The sequence below is a fragment of the Drosophila willistoni genome, chromosome 3R (genome assembly GCF_018902025.1).
Source record: "Drosophila willistoni isolate 14030-0811.24 chromosome 3R, UCI_dwil_1.1, whole genome shotgun sequence".
Lineage (NCBI taxonomy): Eukaryota > Metazoa > Arthropoda > Insecta > Diptera > Drosophilidae > Drosophila > Drosophila willistoni.
Genome location: NC_061086.1, coordinates 26,367,863 through 26,395,753, shown reverse-complemented (window position 1 = coordinate 26,395,753; position 27,891 = coordinate 26,367,863). Strand labels below are relative to the sequence as shown.

The 27,891-nt window shown below is 41.6% G+C and overlaps 5 protein-coding genes across 9 annotated transcripts; 2 read left to right on the top strand and 3 right to left on the bottom strand.

The window, feature by feature from the left end:
• The first annotated feature begins 38 nt into the window (after positions 1–38).
• On the top strand, positions 39–6,910 carry LOC6648056. Of its 5 annotated transcripts, none has more exons than XM_023178452.2 (14): positions 40–107; positions 1,038–1,695; positions 1,753–2,004; positions 2,067–2,230; positions 2,295–2,699; positions 2,755–2,817; positions 2,875–2,931; positions 2,990–3,364; positions 3,431–3,572; positions 3,636–3,868; positions 3,927–4,236; positions 4,309–4,570; positions 4,629–4,749; positions 4,824–6,910. In XM_023178452.2, the coding sequence occupies exons 2-14, from the start codon at positions 1,115–1,117 to the stop codon at positions 6,689–6,691; spliced, it is 4,833 nt and encodes a 1,610-aa protein (XP_023034220.1). In that variant the 5' UTR covers positions 40–107; positions 1,038–1,114; the 3' UTR covers positions 6,692–6,910. The 5 variants fall into 5 exon arrangements, with proteins under 5 accessions (XP_046869660.1, XP_023034220.1, XP_023034219.1 ...); XM_002069745.4 differs by having other exon boundaries at positions 41–107; positions 2,767–2,817; XM_047013704.1 differs by having other exon boundaries at positions 39–107; positions 2,755–2,931.
• A 68-nt stretch (positions 6,911–6,978) lies between these two features.
• On the bottom strand, positions 6,979–8,251 carry LOC6648057. The gene has a single exon (XM_002069746.4). The coding sequence runs from the start codon at positions 8,248–8,250 to the stop codon at positions 7,078–7,080; it is 1,173 nt and encodes a 390-aa protein (XP_002069782.3). The 5' UTR covers position 8,251; the 3' UTR covers positions 6,979–7,077.
• Positions 8,252–8,543: 292 nt separating this feature from the next.
• Positions 8,544–9,377, bottom strand: LOC6648058. The gene is made up of 2 exons (XM_023178892.2): positions 9,321–9,377; positions 8,544–9,248 (listed from the first exon to the last, which is right to left on the bottom strand). The coding sequence occupies exons 1-2, from the start codon at positions 9,375–9,377 to the stop codon at positions 8,589–8,591; spliced, it is 717 nt and encodes a 238-aa protein (XP_023034660.1). The 3' UTR covers positions 8,544–8,588.
• A 377-nt stretch (positions 9,378–9,754) lies between these two features.
• LOC6648059 lies at positions 9,755–10,603 on the top strand. Its single transcript, XM_002069748.4, has 2 exons — positions 9,755–9,804; positions 9,869–10,603. Exons 1-2 carry the CDS (start codon positions 9,757–9,759, stop codon positions 10,544–10,546), a joined length of 726 nt encoding a protein of 241 aa, XP_002069784.1. The 5' UTR covers positions 9,755–9,756; the 3' UTR covers positions 10,547–10,603.
• An 8,376-nt stretch (positions 10,604–18,979) lies between these two features.
• LOC6648060 (protein atonal) lies at positions 18,980–20,124 on the bottom strand. The gene has a single exon (XM_002069749.2). It carries the CDS (start codon positions 20,122–20,124, stop codon positions 19,129–19,131), a length of 996 nt encoding a protein of 331 aa, XP_002069785.1. The 3' UTR covers positions 18,980–19,128.
• Between the last annotated feature and the right edge of the window lie 7,767 nt (positions 20,125–27,891).

Below are 27,891 nucleotides of genomic sequence, written 5' to 3'. Positions count from 1 at the left end.
CAAAAAATACTTACAATAAGATTCTATATAGACTAAAAACACAAAAAGAGTGAGTGAACAGCGGTGGTGGGGCGAAAAGAATTTGTGTGCACACTCGAAAAGTGCAAGTAATAACCTTTTATTCTTCTTAATTATGTTGCAAACGAGTGTTACTAAGAATATAGCCCTAAGAACCTTGAGATATAAACTAATGAAAACAATTTAAACTTTTTTCGGTCAGGAAAAAGAATATAAAGAAAAATGTGTATTGTGTGCTTACTCAATGTGTGGCAACATTTCTCGATATAACATTCGGACAAGTGGCGAAATGCCTAGTGAAAGTAATGAGGTTCCAATACAGACAGATACAAATAGAGACACGGATACAGATACAGATACGAAAATCCATCGCATCACACCTCCCCCACTCGCTTCTGCTGCTGCTGTGTGCACTTTGGCATAAATTGGAAATATTAATTGCGTGTAACCTAAATAGAAAATCAAATAATATTAAATAAAGGAAGTGTGTGTGCTTGTGGGAGGCAGCCAGTGGCAGTGGCTCTCACAATGGGCAGGCGAATCGAAAATGAGTGTCAGCATTTTAAAAATAGTTTGCGGCATTGTTTCTATTTATTTTGATTTCGGTTTTGTTTTTCTTTGTGTTTTTTGGATTCAGTGGAAGTGCATTTGTATTTGATTTTTGATTCTTCGTTTCGCTTAAATGGTCGCACGCGTAAATATTTTTAGAATATTTTTCAAAACTTTTGCACATGTGGAGAAACGTGCTGAATTTTGTTTTTCAAAAATTATTGTTTACATTAAAATGAATTTTAATCATTACACTTTAAGACATTTCAGATTCACATAAACCTCCTTTTGTCTATAGCGAAGGGAGGACGGTGTGTGTCGTTAAGTGTGTGTGTGTGTGTGTGTGTGGGTATGGAAGCGGTGGCGGTGGCGGACGTTCCACATTTGTCTTCCTCTTTTATAAACAATCTTTTCGATTTGATAATTCTTGGATTTTCTTGTCTTGTGTGCGTTTTTCTTGTATGTTTTAGTGGCGTATCTGTTCGAGTAAACAAACAAATGCGAATTCAATTGAGCATTTCTTAAATACGCGGATGAGAGAAGAGACATGGATAAGGGACCACCGAAACCTCGGCGAACTCGTCAAAAAGTGAATGCCCTACACTATGAGTCCTTGCCCACGGCACCGCCGGCCATGTCCGGACGGGCCGATGAGAATATCTTCCAATTTCCGGCTGTGGCATCGCGGGCTCGCAATCTGTCCGCGTCGCCAAATTATAAACTCAGCGATGAAAAGGATCTGCCGGCGTGTGCACATGGAAAACATAGTTGCTTCTTCTGTCAGCCTTATCGAGCAGATAGAGGAACAATTGAGCCGCTTAAGATACGTCTAAACTCAGCCATCGAGGCCATGGATGAACTAAATCACACCTATGCTTTACTTGAAGGATTTCTAGAGAAAAAATTGGCTACAATTATCGACACCGAAAAGGAAGATCCCATTAGGCTAGATGGCAAGGATGTGACGATGGTCGTGAAGGAGGAGGAGGAACATTCTGATGCCACAATTAGTCAGCCAGCTGTACCCTCATCTGATACAGAATTCGAACTGGAGCACTCACTAACCTGGCTGGAGTCTTTATTGGGCACGGAAATTGTTCCTGCATTCAAGCAGGGAAAGTTTAAGCGGTGAGTTGCGAAATTTAAATTTTTTTGTGTATACGAATCTAACTCTCCCCTACATAGTATACGTGAGCGCAGTAAATCGATGATGGAAGACGAGATAAATATGTATATAAAGAATGAACGTCCATTGAAGACTTCTCTATCCAGACCCTATCTGTTGCGACGTCAGAGCACATATAGCGACAACAAATCCAAGGTGTCCAAATGGACCAAAGTTAAAGCAGCATTTAAATGGGAAAGAGCCAATGTACCACCTTCTGGAAGCGCACAAGAATCAAATGTCCTCCTACCAGTCAACAATGAGGTAGAAAGGTGCGTATTTTCCACTCCACTAGACATTGCAACATAATTCCAGTATTCCCCGCATTTGGCAGATATCTAAAAGTACCCGTAAGTGTTGCTGGTGGAAGCAGTTCAGCGGACAGCATTATAAGTTCCTCATCGGGACACTTTATGAGCGATACTGGCGGCACTCCGGGCACCATATCTTCGGCCAGCTCCATGGATGAACTAGATGCCACCTGTCGCCATAATATGCGTAAATTTTGCATTCATTTGCTAAAACCAATTTTCGCTAAGACATAGTTAATTCCACTATTTAGGACGCGATTCTTCAAAGAGCGACACTCGTTGCGATTCACGGGCGTCCAATTTTGAGGTGGAGTTGCGTAAGTCAGTCATAGATGAACGTTTGGATAGCATGAAGTCGGCTCTGCCTATTAAGTCATCGTCAAATAAGTCACTGCGTCGTTCCAAGGCGTTCTCCGACTTTGAAGTGTTGCCGGAGGATCACGTAGCCGAGATTAAATCGACTAGCACTCGACGTCAAAAGTTACCGCCAAGTCCGCTGAATCTTAGCCAGGTATGCAGTGATTTGCCCCAACTTCATTCACCCCTCAAGAGTCCCAAAGATCAGAGTTTACCACGCATGCGACGCGTTAATTCACCGGGCAATTCCTCAGTACCCAGTAGTCCTTCTAGACATTCGGATTTCTTTGGAGAATTCGGTAAGTAGTTGGTCGCCATCGTCGTCATCATCGTCCCTTGTCATAAACTTGATAGTTTCCTTTACAGAGAGCGAGGATCTTTCCAGTGGTGACTTTTCGGAACCCACAACCCCAAATCGTAAGAATGAACATGATGAGATATTTCAACGTTATCAACTTCTCGTACTCAAACTAGATATGGAGTTTAAGCACAAGCAATGCGGATTTGAACGTTCAAATACCACAAATCGCAGTAAGTTTCAAATGCAAAAGTCTCACTCTTATAGCCATAATCAAAACCATTATTATAGGTGTGAAGTTTGGCAGTGGCAGTGGCGGAAGTGGCAGTGGGAAACGCAGCAGTGAAGAGCATTCTCCCACACAATTGTTGCACAATGAACTCATGTCCACCGAACAGTTGGAACAGAATCTAACGCCGCAGTTCAAAAAGAAGCTTCACAAGTGGCGGGCCAAGCAGCAAAGCTGTTACAATGCCTATGCCTCTTCTGACACTGCCACCAGTCCCACTGCTAAGAACCAATCTAGTGGTGGTAGTGGTGCTACCGATGTTAAGCCCAAGATCGATTGGAATCTATGGAGCTTGGGTCAACTAAAACTGGAGGGTCAGGGTTTGTGTGCTTTGCCAGATCAAAAGGATCTACCGGAAAAGTTCCAAAAAAAGATGGGTGAGAGTCGATGATTGGCAGAAATAATCTCAGTCCCTTTAACTTCAAGATGTTTCTTCGTTTTAGAGCAATGGAATCGCTTAAAGTGTTCGCCCGGCACAAATTCCGACAATGATTCACTTAAACGTGGCTCTAAGCACAGCCAATCCACACGCCGGGGCTCTGATGATGATCGTTGGTACAAGCACAAGCCTCACGACAAGGAGAAGTTTGTCAAATTGAAGAAATCCCCTTACAAGATCTATTTATAAACAATGATGATTCTTTGCAGACTGTCACGCCTGAAGGCCATTGTGGCACCCGATCATACCTCCAAGAAAATTGAAGTAAAAACCTCAGCCGGTGAGGTCATGAAATTCGAAGGCATTTCCAGGAAATTCACGCGTAAACTTTACGAATGGGAGAAGGCCAGGGGCATAGGACCAGAGGCTTCCACTTTTGCCCTACTTCATCCCGGCTATTGTCCCATCGATGTCAGACGTATTAATAAAGAGTGTAACAAAGGTACGAAACGAAATGTTTGTGAAAGATGTTCCTTCTAAGTCTCTTTTTGCATCCACAGCCACTGCAGAAGATTCACCAGCCTTAAGTCGATCACTTTCACTGGACAGCGTGTCTCCTAGCGTCAACGTCATCTCACAACAGGCGTCATCGTTATCCTTGAACCATGTCAACGATTTGAAGGAAATCAAGGATAGCACTGATGCCCTAACGGATCATGAGTTTAAGAAATACGATGAACCCGAAGCGGTTATGGTGGAAGTGGAAGAACATATACACGACACAGCCTCGCCCCTGGTCACCGCCCATACATTGGTGGAGCAACAGACACCAATATACAAGTACGAGGAAGTGCAATGCAACGATTACGTGTAAGGACCATTATTTTTTTTCAGTTTATTCGCAGTGTTCACTCCATACAATTCTTTTCTTTCAATTTTTAGCAATTCTCGACGCGTGCAAAGCTTTGAATCCCACACGAATTTGGCTCCATTGCTTGGGGCCCTCAAACGTGCCGATGAGCTTTTTGAAAAGCTGAAAAATGCATCGCCAGATTTGGTAGAGCATGCTGTTATGCGGGATTGCCAGTCGACATTGCTTAGCATACGTAATATTTATCCATACTACTCCAACAATCTGATGAAGGCGAACGTGCTCAATGCCGTCTCTGATGTCCAAAGTGAACTGGGACGTCTGTGCGAGCTGGTATGGGTGGCGACGGCCAATCAAACTCAATACTTTTCATTATGTTGCCATCTTTCAGAGTCAAAAGTCACCGCTGGATGAGGCATGCTGTCAGGAAACTATGCAAGAACGTACGATGGAGTACCTTGAAGAGATTCAGGGTATGCTGGAATCCTTGCAGTGTCTCAAACTAAGTATACGTAAGCAAAAGTCACTTGGCGATGCCCCCCAAAGGCGATCCTTACTCATATGTTTGTACCCACTTTTCTTGCAGAGGGCGGTTCGAATCGTTATCCCCGAGACATTGTTCCGGACATTAACATTACGGCTGATGATGGCCAGCAGATCGAATCCACATGCGATAATTCCAGTCGTGATCAGCTGGCGGTAGAGGATCAAAGCGGAGCCTCACACATGGAACATGAGACGGAAACCAGTACCACCACGGGAACACTATGTCGATCCAGTGTGGGAGCAGCCGGCAATTCGCATGTCAATGCTGCCAAGAAGAAACTTTTGCGTCTGCGTAAAATGGGATCGAGGCAGAATAGCAAAACTGAAAGCGATAGCAGCGATGCAGAGACCCACAGTGTTCTGGAGACTCCACGTCGTCTACGACGCAAGAATTTCCGCCTCAAACAACGATCTCTGGATGATGATTTCCGTTTGGGGTCATGCCCACCCATTGTCCAGCCGGCATCGAATGAGAAAGAAACAACTCCAGCCCCATTGGAAGTCATTCATGGCTCTTTGAAAGTTAAGCCCGGCGAGCTTATTGAGCAAAGTCAATCTATAGCACCGGTTGCAGTTCCTCCCAGCAAATTGGGCGGGTTTGTTCCGCCGCCTCTTCCGGAATCACACACCCGAAATTACAATACCAATGCAAATGTTTTTGTAAAAACCAAACGCAAACTATTCACAACTATTGCAGAGCCCAATGCATTAGAGGGCATTGCGGTCATTGAAAAGGAACTCGAGAGTCCGACCATTAGTGTCCAGGACAATGAGAAACCGATGATGGAGGTGGTGAACGTGAAGTCAAAGTCTGTGCCACGGCCTCTAAATTTATACAAATCGATTAGCCTGGATCGTTTGACCCCACGGCATTTCAGGGATGATCCCCGCAAGTGTCAGAGTAGTGAGAATCTCTATCGTCGATCCATATCGGTGCCTCTTCCCTTGGCAAGTGACAGTATGCAACGTCTGCTGCAGTCAAAGCGCTCGCTGCGCTCCACACAACAACCGAATTGCCCAGAAGTTCCTCCCCGAAGAGTTCATTTATATAAGAAGCATTCGCTGCACAAATCCCATAGTGCCACTGTGAGCAACAATATCGAGCATAAGATAGCGAAAACAAGTTCTGGATCGATGGTAGCCAAGACTCCGATGCCACTTCCCGAACCGTTGGTGTTGCCAAACAAACTGGACAATACTCTGCCTCGCATTCAACGTAAACTAGAGGGAAAGACCACTTCGCTGACACCAACCAAGCCAAAGCAATTTGAGTTTCCTCCTTCTATTGTGTCCCCTACTGATCATCGACCGGCAACGCCTTTATCCGAGCGAGCACAACGCTTGCAGCAGGCCAAGACACAGTTCCTACAGAGTGCTCCGGTAACCCCTAGACAGGAGCCGACTACACCAACAACGATTCACGACCCGGCTCCAATTCATAAGAGCATCAGTGCCGGAAGCATTCGGGGTGGAGAACATCAGCAGCCACAGCAGCAGCAAGAAGTCACAACAGATCAGGAGAGTGTGGGCAGTTTGCCGCGTGTTGTTACCCGAAGTGGAAAGATTTCAAGCAAACTGGGATTTGCCACACTTGCCTCCAAATTGCGTCGTGGTGGCAGGAAACCCAAAGAGCCCCCTGCGACAGCCATGCACATTGGCAGTGCCTTGTCGGCGCTTTGTCGGCAAACACTAATGGCCGATGTCATTGCCTTGCCACAGGTTTTGGGTGGGGAGAGACCACCACCACCCCCTCCAGCCAGTCCACGGACGCCCAGTGGCGGACGAAATGTACACAAATCACAGAGTACACCGCAGGCAGCTTCTCCCCACTCACCCATTAACTACGATGGACTGAACAAGTCATTGAGCGAACAATATGTACGCCAACTCAAGGAGAGCGACGTCTAGTCAATATTAAATGTCCAAATGTCCAGAATCTAGTCATAATACTATATAATATTTAGAATGTAAATCCTGCGGCGGGAGAGTAATTAAGTTACCTGATCCGTCTGTTTGTCAGTCGTTAACCCAAAACTGTATTTATTACACACTCGATGTCCACTCACACCCAAAAAACCCCTATTGAAGGGGTCAATATGAATTGTTTTTATAAACTATCACCTACTACTTGAATGTCTCATTATATATCTTAATCACTCCAAAGAGTCACAATAGAAATGGGTTTAGGTTTAATGTGACACAATTTTATATAATTGATTTGAAGATATTTACACAATTTTCAATAGTTGTGGAAAAGGGCCACAATTAAGCTTACTGTAACTTTTTTTTTCAATTTATCGATGATCCACATAATCGTCAACATCATCAAGATTGTCATTGTCAACATAGTCATCATCATCGTCATCATCCACAATATCCTCATGAGGAATTTCTGGGGGATCTGCGCCAATATTCCAATAACGATCCTCTTCTGGGCGCACAAACTCGTACTCTGGCTGAGCACTCACATAAGTTATACAGACAGTTAGATTCTGAGCCGTCTCAATCATTTGCGGTATACTATTGACAAAACCTACGGCACAGTTGGCCGTATTGTTAAGGGCTTGTGGCAGTTGATTGTTAACCAAGTCATATTCGCCAAGGCCCACGGCAATAATGTCGTGAACTCGACGAATGGCACTTAGAGCGTTCAATGTGCCTGAAAGGATTTTTCCCATGGTTGTCTGTTTGGAGGCAATTTTCTTATATATGGTAACAAGTCCCTGAACGCTCTTCTTTATCTCCTTCACAGAGGCCACTGTCTCGTTCTGAATGCGAAGAACCAGGGACATTGTGTAGGTGTAGCAATCAACGCCATCACTGACAGCTTGGAGGGCTTCTTGGAACTGCGGCACATGGGCATAGCTACAGTAGGCAGCTTGCGCCGCACGTCCCCAATAGTTCCACATATAGCCAAGTCCTCCGATAGCTGCCATCACAATTTTCGGTTTGTTAAGGGTTATCAGATTTGTTTCCAGATCGATGGCACGAGCCACCAAATTATCAATTCCCACCTGTGCCTCATCGATCACATCCTGCAAGATGGCCTGCAAGTCCTCGAACTCGGCTATCTCCTGAGAACTTAAATGCTTATTCGGCATGGTGATTATTTCCTCTATTGTGGGCAATTGGGTATCGTAGACAATCGTTGGCACATCATCCAAATATATGGAGAACTTTTTGCGAAACTCATCAAAGACTTGCACATAGTTATCATCCAATTGCGGTTCAGTCATCGCCTCTGGCTGGGCACTGCCATCCCCACGTTGCAATTGAAGGCTATACAAGTAGTCAAACTGTGCCTGCAGTTCACGATACAATGGATTGAGTGCCTCCACTTCGACACTTGAGAGTTGCAAATCCTTCTGCTGCTGCCGTAGGAGGGTGGATAGCTCTTGGTGTCCACTAGCCAAGCTAGAGAGCAACAGACAACCGCTTAGTATTACGCCAAGACAATTTCTTAACATTTTGCCCAGTCAAGTGTGCGGAATCAACTGAGGAGGGGGCCCTCTAGTAAGTAACTTAGAAACTACAAGCCATAAAAACACTACTTATCGCTGTGACCACACTTGGATTTTCTTTAAATTCTTCGATTAGACAGCGCTAATCTCTGTGCTTATCTATCTATCGCAAATATGAAGGTATTACTAGTTATTTTGGTACAAATGCGGTTCAATGTATCAATAAACAGTTTTTACCTCATTATGAATGGCAAAAAAACTTGAATAATTTAAATGAAAAACAAAAAGGGACACAAGAGTTAGCTGCTTTTCATAGAGTTGGCTATAAGACTCGTTAATTGTATTTATTGGGACTCCTCTATGCAAGATTGAATATCCACATAAACCTGATCGAATTGCATCTTTAATTGTTGATATGTTCGACAACCTGGTGTGTTCAAGTCTTCCGGTGACATCTCCAGCAATATGTCCCGACATAGCTCTAAGCTGGTAGCCAAACGTTGATTAATCCCACCGATTCCCGACACAGTACAGAGCAAAACTCCCATATGGTTATATGACAATTGCTTCAATTGCCAAACTTTGCAAAGTTTGGTTAACTTTTCAATTTCCCCAGAAGCAATGCTCATAAAATTGGCTTCCAATACGATTTCCTCCTCGAAGTGCTCCAATATGGTATCCAAAGATTGACTACAAACCTTATACTTATCGATCAGTTGACGATTCAAACTGGCCACTTGTCGTTCATATTGCTTATAGCAAGATCTCAGCTGAGGACTATGCTGGACACTGAAGAATTGCTCGAGACGTGCATTAATTATGCGCTGCTCCTCATCTATGGTATTCTTGGTCTGCTGCACTTGGTCCGCCCTTTGATGAATCACTTTCTGGGTACTATTCCATAGATTGGAGGCACGCAAGCTTTGTTCAGCGATAACTGATTTCGTGGATTCATAAAGTGGTCCATATTTGCGCCAGATTCGTTGGCCTTGGCAAACGTTTTGCTATAAGTGGTAATATCAAGATATGATGTATAACTTTGTTTTCAATTATTGTAAGTGGTGGTTAATGATTACACATAAGAATGCCAGCAGCAGTAACTTTAGCTCCGGTGACAATAGGACCAACCTCATTTTGATACTGAATCATGGTTACTGTTGACATACCAAAGACTTGAAATGTCATTTGATTTCAACTCTCAAAGAGTCTAACCACTATTTCTTTAGCCCAAAAGGGTCAAACACTGATGACTCTTTGAGAAGAAATATATAAAAAAGCCAGAGGAATCATAAAAATTCTCAGAGACTACAAAGTTAGGGTAACAACGATTCAGCCAAACGAAATTCCACACAGAGTGTGATTCACTTTTATTTTTTGTCATTAGTTTAATGAGAAATTTATGTCGATTTGTTTGCTTCTTGTTTTACTTATCGCAAATGTTCTGTCTATATCTTGTGGTGTATATATATCTCAGAGAATATCAGAAGAATCTCACAGTATAAGCAAAACAATATGATGAGAATCAGTGGAATAATTGTTATATTTTGCCTGACTTTGGCAGTGAGTAGAGAATTACTTTCAAAATCATTTGACCATTTTTTTAATCAATTTAATGAATCTTTAGCAAAAGAGCCATGCTCTTGAGGTCATCAGCGAAACAGAGACGACAGAATATGGACCTGTTACCATGGTTATGGACAGTCTAGCCCAGATTGCCGTCAATGTGAGCGATGAATCCACCATCCAGATGCAATCAAAAATGAATCGTACTGTACAGGAAATTGCGGGTAACATGGAGGTATTAATATCCAATGCCATGTCAGAGCTAAGTGATGCCATTTATGAGACGAACAGTCTCTTCATAGCCAATCCTGACTGTAATCCAGCTTGGAATCTCGAGGAATTGATTGCCAATGTGACAAATCAATTGAGCGGTTGCACTGCCACCTTGTCCAACTCGATGGAATCTTTCCGCTATAATGCTCAAGAAATGGTGGGCTCCATCCAGACTCTTGTCCAGCAGATTGGTCAATTGCCACACTTCTGCCAGCTTCTAGGCGCCTCCACGGAGGCCGTGGCCCCGCTGGGTTTTGCCAGTGGCAACAATTGCTTTTTGCGTGGCATGACCGAGATCAATCAGAACATGGCACAGGCTATGCATAATGCCTCCTTGCTGCTGGTCCGTACACGCCAACAATCCCAGGAGCAAGTGGCTCAATCTCAGCAATGCAGCGACTTAGTTGTTTCCGAAATTCGCAACTTTTTAAGCGAAGAGCGCGCAAATTGCAATAGTTCTACATAAACAGAAGTTATAATCGAATTAAAGAACAATTTATTCACCCAGAAAGGATAACCAATATCCTGCCGCTGCTTACTCATTGCTTATGCATGCATGGGACTGGCTGGGGAACTGCTCCGAAAACTATTGACATTTATTTGACAACATTTTGATTGATTTTACAGCTGCTCTCTCTTCTGTTTCATGCATGGCATTTGCATATTATAAGTTTGTCTTGCATATAATTTCGATTGTGGCTAATAGCAAGTTCACTTTTCAAACTCAAAACATGCAAACTAAATAACATTGGGCAATTGACCAATTGGAACGACACGTGGCAACCACACGACGACGACAAAGACGGCCACAACTACGATGAAACGGGCTGAAGCAACAGCTGGCCATAGAGAAGGATCGAGAGCTATTCCCATGTCCCATTCCCCCAGCCATTTCCGTAGTCAGACTAAGGCAAATAATTTATGTTGACCTGCCATACACTGAACACAATTTCTAGCAATGTATTTCCACTCACTTGGCCAGTTGTGCCTGCTACCAATTGCTTGCAGTGTAGCCATGAAAAATGTCTTCAAGACGACTTTGGCGCAATTTTAGACAAGCCTCTGCATTTTCCTCTTACCCATAACAGTTGTTCCCGATGATGATGATCGCTGTTTGCTGTTATCGTAGCTACACCAAATTCTGTGATACAACAGAGGACAAGGAGTAGGAGTAGGAGGAGGAGGCAGCACCTACTCCAACATCTGTTGAGCATTTTCGTTAGACAACTGACGAATTTTTCCTTCTTTGAAAACTCATGTCAAGTACATAGATATTTGGTTCAGTGGGGAATGAAAAACTCAAAGACCTTAAAATTTTTAGCCTGGCATTAGCTTTGTTAGAATGGACTAGATTAGACTTAAAGACATTTGGATTATAAACAACTAACATACATATCTTTGGAGAGTTATTAGAATTTGAAGACGAATTAGAAAATGTTTATATAACAACAATCTCTGTACATGCATTCCAATATCTTTATAGATACAATTTCAAGCTGGGAAATTAAATTTCGATTCTCATTATTCTTTATCTGATATACAATGGCATTTCAATGACTATTAATGACTATTAATCCAATTATCCTTTAGTCACTTCTTAAAACTTTATTCTCCTTTCATTTAGTCGCTCAACAACATTGTATTTTGGATTTGTTTTAATTCGATTTTAATAATCTTCACCTTGAGCTTGGTCTTAACTTTGGCACATGCTAATAGGTTGAAGTTAATGTGAGTTCTATCAAAATCACCGACGCATTTAGTGGCTTGAGAATCGGTTGTGGGATTGCTTTTAATTTTGATTGATGCAGCTTTAATTGCGATGAATTTCTCGAGAGAATTGCTACTGGAGAAGTTTGTGGATAACTGTAACTAGGCGGTGGCTTATGTCCCTGTTCGAATGTTAAGAAGCGGTGGCCCAAGGCGTCTAGGTTAGGAATATGTACATATATATATAAATTTGGTTTTATTGTTGAACCAACTGGCGCATCTTCAGCACACACACACACACACAGAGACACACAATAAGGAATTATCATTATTATTATTATTTGCTGTCTACAGGAACAAGCCGCTTGGCATGCGAGTGAAAGCCAGCGAAAAAGGACTCGTACTCAAGCCAAAGTGCAACATATGCTGGGACCAAGGATCTCTTACTCTCTCTCTCTCTCTCTCTCTCTTTTTCTGTTTCTCTCTCGTTCTCTCTTCTGGGCCCAGAACAAAACGGACCGCAGCGGCGCATGCCGTCATCTGGTGCTACTTTTGACTTCGAAAATTGGGTTTGCCGTTGCCTACTTGCTTTGCTCCTTCGTTAAGGTTACTTTTTTTTCGTTTTTATTTCTTGTAGCAGTTTCATTTACGGTTGGAGGTTCTTTTTCTTGCTGCATTGAGGAAGCAGAAGCACTCATGTGCCTGGCCGCTCCTACAGTTACTGCTGACTTCCGATAAGCACGAGTGAGGGAGAAACAGTAACAGCAGGATAAACCGCTTAAAGGACATACTCAGTCAGTCAGCCAGTCCGAAGATCAACAATTTGGAAAGGGTTGCTGCTGGCTGCCTGATGAACTGAGAAAGGTGTGAGACGAACAAGGATACTCCACACATACATATCTATAATATGTGTACACAGATGAGTCTGCCCCCTCTCTCTCTCTCTCTTCCTCTGCTTTGCTCAGTTTACGATTCCATCCAAATTGATCCCTGAATTCGAAGTCGCGCGCCTTCCTCACAAATGAACACGTGTGCCTTGTGTCTGTCGAATGAGACCCAAAAAGCGTCAGCTGGTCTGATTACTGGAGAATCTTGGCCATAATTATAAAACTACCTATTAAATTGCTAGGAAAATCTAGCAAAAAGAAAATAGATTTCCAAAGAGCAGACTAGAGTAGAGCTCTCATGAAATAGCACAAGCAAATAATTACATTCTATATCATTCACTTCTTGAATTCTCATTCCTTTCCATTCTAGGCAAAGTTAAATCAAATTCGCTTTCACCTCCGCATGTCTTGAATTCATTTAAATAATATAATAAATCGTTTCGATTAACAAATTACCAAAACATTAACCCATTGAGCCGTGGAGAATTCTAGAATTCTATTTTCTAAATTAGCGTAACCAAAAATACCAGCAACAGCAGCGACAACAAAAAGAAGAAAGCGAAAGTTCATTTACATCAAGGATCGACAAAGAAATATCCAAATAAATAATCAACTTGGTTGGTTGAGACAAATGTAAAATTTTACACAACGCGCAGTTCAATTAGAGTAGAGAGAAAATTGCCGCAAAGTCCTGAATAGAGGAAAAATTGAGCAATAAAATTAGTTTTGGTTCAGGCAAATTCAAAAGCACTGACCAGCATCAAAAGGATACACAAGGACTATGCCGCAGTTGCAACCAAAATAGAGCAATGAATCTTTGGTCAGCAATAAAATGCCTATTCCCATGCCCATGCCCAACAAAAAACCAAAATGAGAGAAAAACCCTGCCAGATTCTGTGCATTTTCATGTCATAATGTGCCGTAAGTAGTTGCCTTTGTTTTCTACCAAAACACAAAGGACTCAACTGGGCCTGGGCCCATTGTTCGTTTTCCTCAAGGACCTGCGCCTGGGAACACCCGCGAGGTTCTCAGCATTGGCTGCGACCACAATTTGACTCTTCTGACCACCAACATAAAATGTTGACAGGCGGAACACGCCTCTTAAATATTCAGCGAAGCGAGTCCTGTGAGGTCCCTTCTGACTGGGCAGGGCAGGTCCATTGCGCAAATCAATTGATTGCCTTTTGACAGTTATGAGCTGATCCTTTGGCCACTATGTGACTGTCTTGTGGCTGCTATCTTGATTGTCGGTGGAGTTTTTCTCATGTTGTTGCTAGGAATTTATTGTTATTGACATTTTAGTTGGGTGGAATCACACGGATTATATCTGCTAATTGCCCATGTAAAGGCATCTTCTAAAGTTGGCGGCTTCTATTGATCGGCTGCCTTCTTATTGGTAGTCGACAAATTATGGAATTTCATAAGAAATCGAAATTAGTTAGGGTCAATCAATAAGATATGATTTAATCAAGCCATCCGACTGACAGGTCACTTCAAAGTTTAAGCAGAAGAAACTTTCTTTCGATTCAGAAACCATTCAAGTCCCACTTTTCGAAACGATTATCCGCCCGTGCGAATCTCGATGAACGTTTAACGAACGTTTAAACACAAATCGTCTGGAAAATCACAGCTTGCTCAACCCCTGCTCGATAAAAGGTGATAAAATTTCGCACATTAATACTTAATTACTTGAATAATTGGGGCCAAGGGATTAAATTCACACTCACCTCAAGTCCAAGCCAAGTCGCGACCAAGCTCCAAAAAAAAAACCAAAAAATGCAGGTGGCAAGCAAAGCTAAAGCAAACCAAAACAGGACCCAAGAAGGGAGAGAAAGAACAAAAAATGAACTGGCCAAAGAGATGAAGTGATGCCAACGCCACCGACGTCGTTGACATTAAATTGACTGCTCTCCTATACCTTGTCTTGTCTTGCCTCTGATTTGAGCCTGTCTGGCTTGAAGGAGCTTGGACCATTGGCGCATTTTTCACACGAAATCCTGATTAACGTATGACTTGTACGGTTAGTATACAAAGTTCCAAAATTTATAACTGATCATTTGAAAAGTCGTCAACCTGAGACCCAGAGAAGAGAAGAAACGAAACGAAACGAAACGAAACGATGCGAAGATGGAGCCAAGAGTTGAAGCTGCAGCTTTCGCGATGCTTTGGTGCCCAATTACAAGCAAATGAGCTGGAAAACTGTATCAAATGACCCAATGTCAATACAAAATTACACACCAACCAAAATTTTTGGGTAGAAGATTCTTTCTTTAAGTAGTCAGGAGGAGAGGGAGGAGTCCCAGACGTCTGTAGGCAGCAGAGATCTCGATTTTCGAATCTCTCTTAACGTGACAAAGCGATGGCTTGCGTGTGGCAATCTCTGTTAAAAAATTGATGTTATTTTTTTGCATTCTGTTTATGAATTATGTATACTCTATGAAATAGTTAATATAATACACAGAATTTCACCAGCAGTAAATACTATATTTAACTTAAGATGATCTCTATTTTTTACTATTTTAGTAAATTTAATGATAAAGAGTCTTGTATTTTCTTAATTCATGTTAAGAAACTAAAGTAATGACACTTGGAAATCATTCAACTTTTTAGTGTATATCGAGACGATATTAATTGAGTTTGGGATTTTTGATGCAGTTTACTTTTACTCGCCGCTGGTTGTCAATCTTCCATCCATCGAGTGGACTGCATTATCGTGAGATACTGGACGAGAACTTGCCTTTTTACTGCGCCCACCTACATGGACAATTTGGCAACTGAAATCAGTCAACTGTGGCCGATGCCTAATTGAGTTACCCAAGTTAAAACTTAGGGAGAGAGATGGGCCAAAATCTGGACCGTTGGCCGTGCGAATTATTTGTCAAACGTGTAACGGTTAAATCTGTTCTTGCTCCTGCTCCTTGACCTAATGATGACGTTCTCAGAGGACGATGATGAAGATGATGATGAGGATCTGTAATCGGAGCCAGCGCCTAATTGATGGAATTTGCTGCGTAGCAAATCTTTTTGACTAATTGCCGAAATGTTTAGTTCCTCCTGTGTGAGTGTGTGTGTGTGTGTGTGTCCCTGTGGACCAAAACTTCCTTAAACAAACATTGCGTCCTGATCAGGTTCAGGTAAGTTAACCATTAATGTTAAAGTCTCTTCATCCATTGGGACCGCACACAAATCGTAGGCGTGTCTGGTGTGATTTGGTGTCGCTAATTACAGGCTCTTTTCTCTTACTTTTTCTTTCTCGTTTTTTTTTTTTGGCATTTTCGGCTGTTCGTTTTATGACTTAATAATTGCATTCATTTGGCCTGAACTTAAGCCGATCTTTGGCCCGCACACACGCAAACACGCGATTCCTTCATGGCAATCGAGGATGGAAGGCTGTGGAGTGGTTCTAGTCGCAACAATTTTTCCACTTGTTTTCCATTTTCACCGATTTTCTTTAGAATTGCGCAACAATTAAGGGATCAGCGCAAAATGTTCACACAACAATACCAAAACAACAAATCAACGGAAACGGAAACTGCACTTCAAACAAAAAATAAAAAATAATTGTAAAAAATAAGAGAAGAAACATTAAAAATGTTACAAAAATATCTCTTGTGGTTAGTCCTTTCCATTTATACATTTCTTTTTCTTTACAGAAAATATGTTCAAATGGGCATGAGAAAATGTTTTATGTAGGCGACGGAAATTGTTGTAAAAATAACCATAATTGCTATGGATTGTAAAACCGCAATGATTGATACAAGGAACAGCAAATATAAAAAAAAGGTCGATTCGTTCAGACAAACTTCTCAGTTTCAAATGATTGGATTCGTTTTAAATCTAATCCAGAAAGCTTTTCTATTATTTTCTAATCGAAACTCCCCTTTTTGGGGACTGACTATAACTAAAATCGTAGCAAATTAAAACTAAGTCAGATACAGGACTCTAGTTCTCCAGCAGTCCATAAAAGAGTACCAATTCGAACTACGGTTGATCAATTGATGTCCTTACACTTTCTTTGGCTTGACAAATACATTTATTTTAAAGCAGTTAACAAAATTGTTGCCTGAACCACAACATTCAATGGTTGACACTAACAAGAAGTGACAAATTGATGGTGTTAAAGCTCATTAACTTATTTAATCCTGATACAGATGCAGATACATATTTAGGCTTTAACCAAAAAAAAACTTACCCCGAGATGGAAACGAAAGAAACCTCAAAATAAAGCTTGCCAATTATCGACATGACAAATTGTTGTACATCCATTTTGTGTCCCTGCTTACTGAGATACTACTGCACGGACCTGTTGCCTCAAAAATCTACCACATTGACGAAGGGAATTGGCAAAGGTAAAACCGAAGGCAAAGGCATCGAACGCATAATAATACGTGTTAATAATGCTCAGGCAAGCTGTCTATAAATTGACAAAGACATGCAAGGTAACTTCTGCTTCAGCTCCTGCTCCTGCTGCTGCTCCTGCTGCGGTTACTGTGACTTCGTGGCTGTTGCAGTTGGAGTTGGCGGCATTGCCAAAAAGCTGCCTGGGGTCCAATTCGTTTCCATTCATGAATTCTAACTAATTGTATTGAAAAAGAGTTGCAGCAGCATTTTGGTAGCATCTGAATCTGTGCAGCTGCATGCAGGTGGCAACAAGATCGGCAGATCGGTAGAGGGATCTGAATCGGGATCGGGCTCAGAATCGGGATTCTGTCGGGGAGACCTAAACAATTTGTGTAATTGACAAATTGACGGCAACGCTTTGTGCGGAAGCGTTCAAAGCCGTAAATTGTCGCTAACAAGAGCGACACACACACACACAGTTGGGGGGACAGACACAGGAGACAGGATATCCACAATGATAGCTACTACTACTACCGACCGCCCCCTCATCTGAAGTTCGCTCTGTTCCTGTATAATTGGCAGGCATAAAGGGAGACGCCCGCACCTCGCGAACTCTAAATTAAGTCATTAACAATTTAACGAAGACCTGTCCAGGTCGATGTCGATGCCGCGCTAACTAATTATGTGAATTTCCTTTTGATCATGAGACCCAAAAACGAAACGTTTTCGCTTTGCCGTTTTTGTTTCATATTGGCGACGCCCGTATACATATATGTATGTATGTATATATGATTTTTATAAAAACAAACAAATCCAGCCCACGAATATCGCCCCAATTCCCATCGGGGGATCGGTCATCGAGTTCGCTTACGGTTTCGGGAGTCGATCGTCAGCATTCGCGCTATCAACAAATTGGTTTTGTATCTCTTCCGATTGATTGAATGAGAGGAGCACATCTTCAACTTTAGCTCCAGAAAGCCAGGCCATATCAATGGCTAAGCTTAAGCCGGCTTTTGTTTGGCTAAGCTCTCGCCCCCGAACGATCGTTGATCGAAGTTCACTTTAAACGATTTGTTTTTTGCCCTCTTTGTTTTTTGGAACTCCTCCGACTGCTGAAAAGCAGATCAGCCCAACACTTAACTTAATTTGGCAGCCACACTCTGGCGCGCCGTTCTGTGTAATTATTGGCACAATACTTTTGGGACTTTTGGGTCCCTCCGTCTCTCTCTCTCTCTCTCTGTCCATTCAACCAGGCATCGGTTTGAAGATCACCTTTTTTTGCGTATTTGTTTTGAGGTCCCTAATTTTGTTGAACTGTCTACAAATTGATCGCGAAGCGCCAAATCGATCACCTTGCCCCTTATAATAAAGTTTAATTCAATAGGTCCCGGAAAAGGAGCACAACATCAACAACAACAACAAAAACCAAAACTGTGTGAGAATTGATATGCTTCGAGATAAATGAGGATGAATTAACTTGGGGGTGTAAGTAGGGTACATTATCCGATTGGGCTATACCCATTACTCCATGGGCTTTGTTCACAGGCTTGTCGAGATTATCAAAAAAGATAATCGATAATAAGCAGATAAAACTAATTTCAACAGGTTGTACATATATTTCAATCGATATTATAATTTAGAGTATAAAAACAAACCATTTTTTGCCTAGCTAAGATTCTTCGCCTTCAAATTCAGAACGTTCAGTTCAGAATTGAGTAATAGAAGGATTAAATTAGATTAAAACTTAATTTAAATTCCGCAAAATCCCATTGGAAAGTCGATCTTCAACTTATAAACTTTTACAGTTCGAGATTATTATTTAAATTTTCCCAAGCCCAGACCACCTTGAATGAGCAAATTAGGAGAAAACTAAGGATCATTCTATTGCCAGTTTAAAAATAAATTTCTTTTACTTTTTCATTTTTGTTTTATATTTATTTTTAAATTATAATCATTGTCTTCCATTTAAGCTAAATTAACTAAAACATCATAATACTTAGACGGTAATTGTAACTATATACACACATTAGAGAAGGGGCGGTGGAATTGAAGTGGAGGGGATCAAGGTACAACATTTGGCAAATTTGGACAAAGAAATTTGTCGACTTTAGCTTTATCGCAGCAGGTCGCCCAGTGCGGATATATAGGTCTGGGCCATTTGGAGTGTCTCATGCTTGGACAATTGGCGATCGTTGCCCAGGCAGGGCAAATATTGACGGAGACGATCGAAAGCCTGGTTCAGATTCTGCATACGACGACGTTCTCGGGCGTTGGCGGCAAGACGGCGCTTTCGCTTAACCACTGGCGAGATTTGCTTACTGCGACGCTTCTTGCCAGCTCCAGCTCCTGCGGCTCCATTGGCGGCTCCGTCTTCGCTGTCATTGCCATCGGCCAGATCGAAGTCTTCGCCGCCACTGCCAAAGAGCATCATGTCCTCATCCTCATCATCGTCATCCACGCTATCATCGAAGAGGGCCGTGTTGTCAAAATCGAAATTCTGGAACTCATCGGCATACAAATTGACAGAGACATTAGAGTTGGAGTTGGACGAGGTGTTGGAGGAAGTATTGGAGGTATTGGCGGCAGTGGCTTGATTTCTCTTAGTGTAAGTTCGCTTGGGTTTTGTTACCGGGACTCCCGATGCTTGTGCTGGCGCTGTCGGAGATGAGTGAATGGTTTTACATGTTCCCACATTTGGCGAACCCATCAACTCGACTGGTGGTGGTGGTTGCGGTGGTGCTGGTGCTGCTGCTGTTACTGGTGTTGGTTGGCTGGCCACTGGCATTGTCAAACCATATTGCTGCTCCAATTGGCAACCGTTGTTGTAGATTGTATTGAGATCCACATACTCAGGACTCTCCGATCGATGACTGGCCGGTGACGAAGTAATCCAGCCATCGGAGCTGGCCTGCTCGAAGCTAATGAAACCATTGGCCGATAAATAATTACTTGAGCTGGCCAGCGAATTGCAATTGAACTGATAGTGGCTAACACCGGGATTGTAGGCAGCCATGGGATTGAAATACGCTTCAGTCGAAGCACCCTTAAAGCCTTGCAGGTCCTCAGAGGTTTTGTAGTAATAGCGATAAATTTCACTGGACGACGACATGGTGAACCGTTTGCGTTGACTGCTGACGAGTTTCTGCCTTGCTCTCCGTGCTAGCATCCCTATTTATACACAAGCAGTCAGAAAATCCACCACTTTCAGGTAAGAGGGACAGGTAAACAAGTTGCCTGCCTGACTGCCTGCCTGTTGGTCTGGTCTGGACCCAGCACGTGCCGCAATTCTCTCTCGGCCAATGGCAATTGGTGGTGAGTTTTTGCCTTAAACTCTTGTGGGGGAGCTTAAAATGGCGCTTGGTCGATAGAAACCAAAATGCAAACCCAAACCAAGTGGACTATCAATGGGTATATATCTAAAGCCGCTAACAAGATGATTATAGGGTTGCTGTCAACCGGAACCAGAGGATTGTGATTATGACGGGGCTAAGAGAGTGAGAGACAGCGAGAGAGAGAGAGAGGGCGATGGGGGCGGAAATACAAACAAAACAGCAAAAGAAAAGGTATGCGTATGCTTTAAACAGGATTAGTAGAACCGCAAAATGCGGTGAAATTTGCAAAAATCCAGCAATGATTTGTCAGCAGCACCCAAATTTGATTTGATCTTTCTAACTAGTCTGAATTGTTTCTACCTGCCTCTTCATTTGTAGATTTACCGCCACTGCCTAGGCGATTCGGCATGCCTTGACCCGCCTCCGAGCCTCCGACTATCACAATGGAAAAATCTTGTTTATTACAACTTGGCAAAATTTTCCAATTTTCCAATTGCTATTGCTATCGGTGAGGATCAGTTGGCCGGCGCTATCTCGTCAAGGACATGGACACGCTTGGCCCTTGTCTAATAAGCGTGGCCAACATCAAGTCTACTTATATAATATAAAGGACTTGACTTGTCTAACGATTTCTAACGCTTAACAATTAATTTAGTATGTATGGGGATGGGAATTTAGTTGTAGTCCCCGGCAATGACATGGCGAAAATGATCAAACTAACTTGGTGGTCCAGGCGGTTGCACGCTTAATTCTCATAATGATTCGCTGGAAATCGAATCCCACCGATCGAGGTCGCTGCCATCCCTGTGATGTGCCCCGACTACGCCCACACACAAAAAACAAAAACTATGCCAGAGCACGCCCCAAGTTGTGTGTGTGCATTGTGTTTCGCCTGGATATTCTGCCGGCCGAGGACACTTTGTCGATATCAATTAGATAAAAATGTCACACAAACAAACCGCACCAAGGGCCGGCGGCCAAACAACAAATTTATTGTCCCTTGTCCATGCCCTTTGACTTTGACCATGTCCTTTGCAATTTACGATCCTGCTTGCCAATATGTGTACACACGAGTGTACGCACAAGTGACAGCAGTTGCATCGATCGACACCCTCCTCGATTACACCTGCAGTTGAGGCATGACGGTATCCCCTTTTGGTTGTAAGGTTATCGGCATTAGCTGATGTCAAGGCATTTGCCAACGATTTGAATTTTTACAACCCGAAACAAGGAAAAACAAAACGAGAAGTATAGGTACACGTGCTGCTCCCCATCACTATAACGAGGGGATAGGAATAGGGACACTCTTTTTGTGTTCCTTAACGGCGCCTTGCGTGCCTGTCAGTTAACGAGTAGAATGGAGAGTAGCCTTCCATACGACCTCACCATCATCCATACTTCAATATTCATCATCATCATCATCATCATCCACGTTCGTATGTAATGATGGGCAGTACTTTTCATGTCAATACGCATAAAACTGGGGCTGTGTGTGATATGGAACAGCTTCCAGAAGTTGTGAACCAAAACGACTACAGTTGAGTTTCAAATGCTCTTTCTTTCAAAGATTATTCTATAAAATGGCATAACAAATGGAATCTAAAAACTATTCATCTCTAGTGGAAGGTTTACATAGAATAATCATTATAAATCAAATAGCTTAGTAAGTGGAATTTGCATAAACTCTAATTAAATGACTTCTCAACATCTAAAAGAAACATATTTTGTACCCTTTCTCAGCATGTAAATGCAGTCGAAAGGACCAAAAAGTAGGCGTCAACGAGTCCTATTAGCAAGTCGCTTTGGGCCGTGAAAGTGTTGTGATCGGCTTCTGATGGAATGAAATTTCATGCCTTTGTGTTTTTTTTTTATCATTTTTTGCTACACCAAATTGAAAAATTTGTATGTTACTTATTTTATTACCATTTAACACCAGAATTGCCCCAGAAATAATTGAGAACAGAGACGACAGAGGGAGAGAGAATTAAAAGCGAAAGGAGCATGACTTGGACTTGGACATGCGATCCAATGGACAATTGCATGCCACTAAGGGGGGGCAGCAACTCTTTCTCCATGTGGGTGGGCTCCTCGTGTGCGGCATTTTGGCAATTGTCAAATTGAAAATTCATTAAAGGCAAATGAAATATTTATGTATGCAAATGCCTTTTCGAAAGTTCACATTTGGAGAGATGGAAGGTGGAACAATTTTTAACCCGTTCATTTGTTTACCCATTGATTGGTTGAGGGGGGGGATGGGTTGAGGGGGCGATAACCAACCGGCTGACTGGACTCACTTGTTTGACTTGGCTATGCAAATATTGGTAAGGGTGAAAAAGAAAAAAAAAATGGAATATCCTAGCGCGAATAAAAAGTCAAGTGGAAATCATAGCAAATAGTCCTCATATATGGATGCTGTTGGTAAAACATTTTTTAAACAAATACCAAGAAAAAATTGCGCATTATTGACACAAGAGCATGGGTTAATTCCCATGAAAATTAAAACTAGATTATACACACGTTCATAGAGTACTTTGACTCTGGTTATGGTTATGGTCCTGGTCCTGGTCCTTGTCATGGCTGTTGTATTCTGCCAGGTCAATGCAGCGCCCACTGTGTCATTGTTTGGGCACGCCCTGCAGTTTGTCCTCTGTTTCGGGTGCTTTGTTATAGATTGTGTTCAGATGGTTATCACCCATGCCGAGCCTGGGTCTACTAAGATTACAAGGATCAAAGATCAGAGAACTGAGCAATTTTTGTCGCACGGCTTTGACTTTGAAGTCATATTTCTTGTTGTTTTTGAGTTTGTTTTGCCAACATTGCCAACCATACATATTGATGGCTATCTATCTTAAGCATTTGGCGCCAGTCACGACTACTTTTCTTATTTTTTCTGAACATATGACTCGTAGGTTAACAATTAGAAATTAATTTCATGCTTTATTAATGCGCTTTTCCTTGTTCGTTCTCTTTAGCAGCATCGGAAGTAAGCTTCATAAAAGAAACGACAAATTGTGATTGCTATTTTGATATATTTACAGAAGGATGTAGGATAAGAGGATGCAAGGATCCCACGTTCTTTGTTCTTTGCTTTTGACCCTCGCAATGATCAATTCAAATTTGAAACACTGAACCACTGAGCCACTCGATGACTTCGAAACAAAAGAAAACAGTTGAAAACTACGCAATCACTTGAGAAAAATCAAAAAGGCTAAAAAGAAGGTCCTCACATCTTGGCCATAACACATAACAGGTGGCACGGAAGCCGCACAAAATAAAAATGATTAAAGCAATAAAAAAAAATAAAAAAAAAGACCAACGAAAACGAAAAACAACAACGATGAGAGCAGAGGAAAAGAGGCCTCCAAAAAGAAATAACAACAATTTTTAATAAGATTTCGTTTTTTAGTTTTTGAAAATTTGTAGACACAACATTGCAACTGCATAGATTCGAAGGGGATGCTGTTCAACTTCCGATCCTGATATTGAGCAAGAGGCGGGGCCAGCTACCCGGGGTAAGTGTGAGAACATTTTACGGAAGGATGTGGCCACGAAAATGAAAAATGAATGTGAAAGCGAAGGGTTTCACGTGGTTAAGATTCACTTTCAAGTCGAGGGAGTGAGTGAATGAACAACTGAGTGTGGTATGAGTCATTCACTTGGCTGGCATGGAAATTATTTAGGAATTCTTTTGGCATAAAGTAATTGAGCGAGCATCTAATTCACCAAGTTGGCCAGATACATAGCAGACGGATAAATGTAACAATTTGCCATAGTGTGCCTATCCCCTCAGTCTTGCACGATCTTTCACTTCACCTCCATCTTGCCGAGAATCCAGACACATAGGATTCATGAATGGGGGCCGCCGCATGAATAGGTTTTTTTTTTTTGTAGTAGTTTATTGGACTATTCGCTGGAATCTGAAGTGTGCCTCGCGATCTTCTCGAGCAATTTCAGTTCATTCAGTTTCGTTTTCAGTGGTCGCCGCGCCACTCGAGCGCGAAACAATTAACAAGTTTAAAGTCTTTGTTATACCATATTGTTACACTTGAAGAAGAAGGGTTTTTTTTTTCCTTTTTTATTTTGTATTTAGTAGTTCTGTACGCAGCGAATTCTTTTGAAATTCACCCCTAGCCTGACCTTAACAGAAAATTTACTCAAAAAGAAAACGAAAATTTATATATAATGAGCCTTCAGGCCTCAAGACCAAAAACAAAACAACAAAAACACCAAAATCAAGCCCAAGACCAAGCAAGAGATTCACCAGCGAATATTAAATGTAAGCTAAAAGATACGATTTTATATGCATTATTTCGGCTGAGAAGGAAGTACCAAATTACATTTAATTAGGCGAAACAACAAAATTCGCGTACCGTACGCGATCGGTATGAAGTCGATCCGAGATCAGAGCCGGGCAGGAGCAGGAGCAGAAGTCAGACCACCGATTACCACCGAAAATGAAACTCAATCCCCTCAATCTTAGCCTCACTATCCCGCTTAGCCTTTGGGTGAAATTCGCACGTTTAACCTTTAGTCAAACAGAAACTGAGAACAACAAAAAGCGAACCTGTTGAACCCAAATGCAATTTTCATATCACTTTGATTGCTGCCCGGGAATGACACGCGTGCGCGCCGACTAGAGGAGACACATACAGAAAATCAGAAGAATGGACTGGGAATGAGGGAGATAAGCTGCCGATGAACCACAACCGAACTGAACAATCACCTGATGATGAAGATGAGCCAAAATTAGGGTAACAGCAGCCAGTCAGCCAGGCCAATGCTTAAAGGAGCAAAAAGCGAAACTTTCAAACGGTTTCAAGGATTTTTTTTTCTTAATTTTTTTTTAAGGTCAGTTTATTATAATTCCCATAGGTGCCATTGGCTGTCGTCTGTCTGGGTCTGGGTGAGAGAAAAAAAAAAAGGAAAACACTTAGCCAGAAGTCAAGTCAAGAAAAAAAAGTAGCAGAAAGTGGCAACAAGACAATACAAAAGAAATCGAAATCAAATACAAACAAATCCCAATGGTCAAGTGTGAGAAATTACTTTCTAGGAAGCAGGCTCAGAGCAGGCTCAGGGTCCAGTTTCAATTTCAAGTTAGGGTCCAGGGTCCAGGGTCCAGGCTACTGTCAACGATAGTCACTCGTCGTGGTAATTGATATGTTTACCTTTTACAGTGTAAAAATAAAATCAATTCGAATGTAAATTGATGCTGAGTCCAATTTTTCAACTTCAGTTCATGAAATTGAAAAATTGCTGATCAGATAAAAGTGCCAAGTACATTGATGTAGATGTAGAGTTATTCTGATAAAGGGAATGGGGAAGAAATCAACATACAATCCAATCCCGATGACAGTCTCAAAATCTTCAGCAAGGATCTTTGCCCGTCCTTGGTTGGTTTTTTCCTTCTGTTTTCGGTAGTATTAGGTGACAATTGTATTTTATGAAAATTGATATTTCTAACCACAATTCATTGAAGAGGTCTACTGCTGACCACACACTTGGACAGAAGCTGGTGTGAACCATTCACAGGTAGAGTTTGAAAAACCAATTAGCCACATGATCAATGATCTTTGACTTTGAATTTGCTGTGCCATTTCTTTTTGGACAGGAAAAAGGCGTGTTAGATAATTGGAACTAGAGCAAAAAAAACCAAGTAAATGCTTCGGAATTCGGTCATCATCGGACTGAGTCTTTTTGAAGACGTGTGAAAATTTAAGTCCTTAGTAATTATTGCAAAAAAAGGATTTTCAAGCAATTCGGCAAGAACAAAGAACAAACTAGTTGTGAAATCACTAGTAATGGCTCAAGTAGCATTTCTAATAGGAATGTATGCCCTTATTGTGCTTTAATCAAAAGGATTTTCATTTCATTTACCTCTTTTATAAAATATGTTAATAAATATATCCACTTGTATAAAGAAATCAAATCACATAATCAACATAATTACTAACTAGTAAGAACTATTCTTTTTCTTTTATGCCGATAATCATTCCATTTCGATTTCCAAGAATTTACCTCAAATCATTTGATAAATTGACCAGAAACTCGTGTCTGACTTAACGCCCTCGCTTTGCAGAAGGGTTTAATTGCCTGTAGACGAAAAAAACGTGGTCGGTAGACAGGCTCCGCTCCTTCTTATTCTTCTGCTTTCTCTGCATCTCAATGTTTTGTGTCTATCACGTGTTTATGGATTATTCAGCCAAGCGGCCAGCCACTTTAATTGCCCCAATTCAAAAAGAATAAAAAAAAAGAAAGGATCAGGGTTGTGCGTTGGCGTTTAAGGTCGATTTATTCACCCCTTCTCCCTCTCTGCTGGACCATTGGACCACAAATCCTTTGGATTTGTTTGCACTGCATTCACATATAGAGAAACATAGATAGATGGGGGCACAAATATAAACAATAATCAATCTCTCAAGGGTTGAACAAACAAAAAAAATAAACACCAGCCAGCCAGGATATGCGATTGAAGGCGTTTTTAAATTGATTATTCTATTTGAAATAAGAACTCTCAATTTAATGCATATTTATGAGCAAGAAAATAGATCATCGAATAAACCCAAAAATTATAGACAATTCTCTCTTCTCCATTTCGCTGTCAAGGGAAGCAACAAGCTCACCATTCGCCCCGTTTTTTGGCGACAAGTTGAGGTTTTAACGCTTCATTAAGTTTTTGGCCACACGCGTGTTGTTCATGCTTTTTTCCTTTTTTTTTTTTGTCTCTTTCCACATTTTTTTGGGTCTGGCGTGCGTCTGCCATGGAGGTCTTAAGTCCGTCCAGCTCTTCGTCCTCTGGCCTCTTCTGTTGACTTGTCGCGTTAGCTGCTTAATTGCGGACCCAAGGCCCAAGGCCTAAGGCTCGCTCTTGTGCGATTTAAATAAACACCTCGGGGTAGACTGCCAGGCAAAAAGAGAGCAAAAATGTACGCTTTTTACTTCCGATTTTTTTTTTATCCTTCTTTTGGTCAATATTTTGGAAATGCAGCGCCAGGCGACAGCTGGCACACGCTTTTTTCAGGTGATTTGGAATCCATACAAGGCAACAAAACAACACACAAAGTGTGTGTGGTATTTTTTATGCATTTGGGTAGTTTACAAGTACTTAATAGAAATAACTGTGAAAGTTGCAGCAGATGGTGCAAAGGATAACACGTAAACAAGCTAACATTAACACATTCGCCATATAATTATTAACTTATAGTTGCAATGTGTAGATACATCGTACACAAATAATAGTTTCAAATATTTGTGATAGATTTTATAAGGAATTTAATTTATTAAAAGAAAAATTAACTATCATCACAAATTTATGTCGAGTAAATTTACTCGAAAACACAGTGTGGTAGCGTGAAAAGCGTAAACGCTAAGAATGTCTAGTGGGATTGTGAGATTCAATATCAGCCGTAGAGACAGGTAACATACTTGTGTATAAAATATGTAAAAATATATTTTAAACACTTTTCATTTGCTTATTTTTTTTTTTTTTTGTTTGAATTTTAATATATTATTATATTTTAAAATAAGCGCCATTTCCCCGATACCGA

Excerpts from the sequence above, each read along its gene's own strand:
- LOC6648056 (XM_047013704.1), top strand. The coding sequence starts at position 1,115 with ATGGATAAGGGACCACCGAAACCTCGGCGAACTCGTCAAAAAGTGAAT. Across the intron at positions 2,231-2,294 it reads CACCTGTCGCCATAATATGC|GACGCGATTCTTCAAAGAGC; the intron begins GTAAATTTTGCA and ends TCCACTATTTAG. Across the intron at positions 4,571-4,628 it reads TGGGACGTCTGTGCGAGCTG|AGTCAAAAGTCACCGCTGGA; the intron begins GTATGGGTGGCG and ends GCCATCTTTCAG.
- LOC6648057 (XM_002069746.4), bottom strand. The coding sequence starts at position 8,250 with ATGTTAAGAAATTGTCTTGGCGTAATACTAAGCGGTTGTCTGTTGCTC.
- LOC6648058 (XM_023178892.2), bottom strand. The coding sequence starts at position 9,377 with ATGAGGTTGGTCCTATTGTCACCGGAGCTAAAGTTACTGCTGCTGGCA. Across the intron at positions 9,249-9,320 it reads TGCTGCTGGCATTCTTATGT|CAAAACGTTTGCCAAGGCCA; the intron begins GTAATCATTAAC and ends TACCACTTATAG.
- LOC6648059 (XM_002069748.4), top strand. The coding sequence starts at position 9,757 with ATGATGAGAATCAGTGGAATAATTGTTATATTTTGCCTGACTTTGGCA. Across the intron at positions 9,805-9,868 it reads TATTTTGCCTGACTTTGGCA|CAAAAGAGCCATGCTCTTGA; the intron begins GTGAGTAGAGAA and ends ATGAATCTTTAG.
- LOC6648060 (XM_002069749.2), bottom strand. The coding sequence starts at position 20,124 with ATGTCGTCGTCCAGTGAAATTTATCGCTATTACTACAAAACCTCTGAG.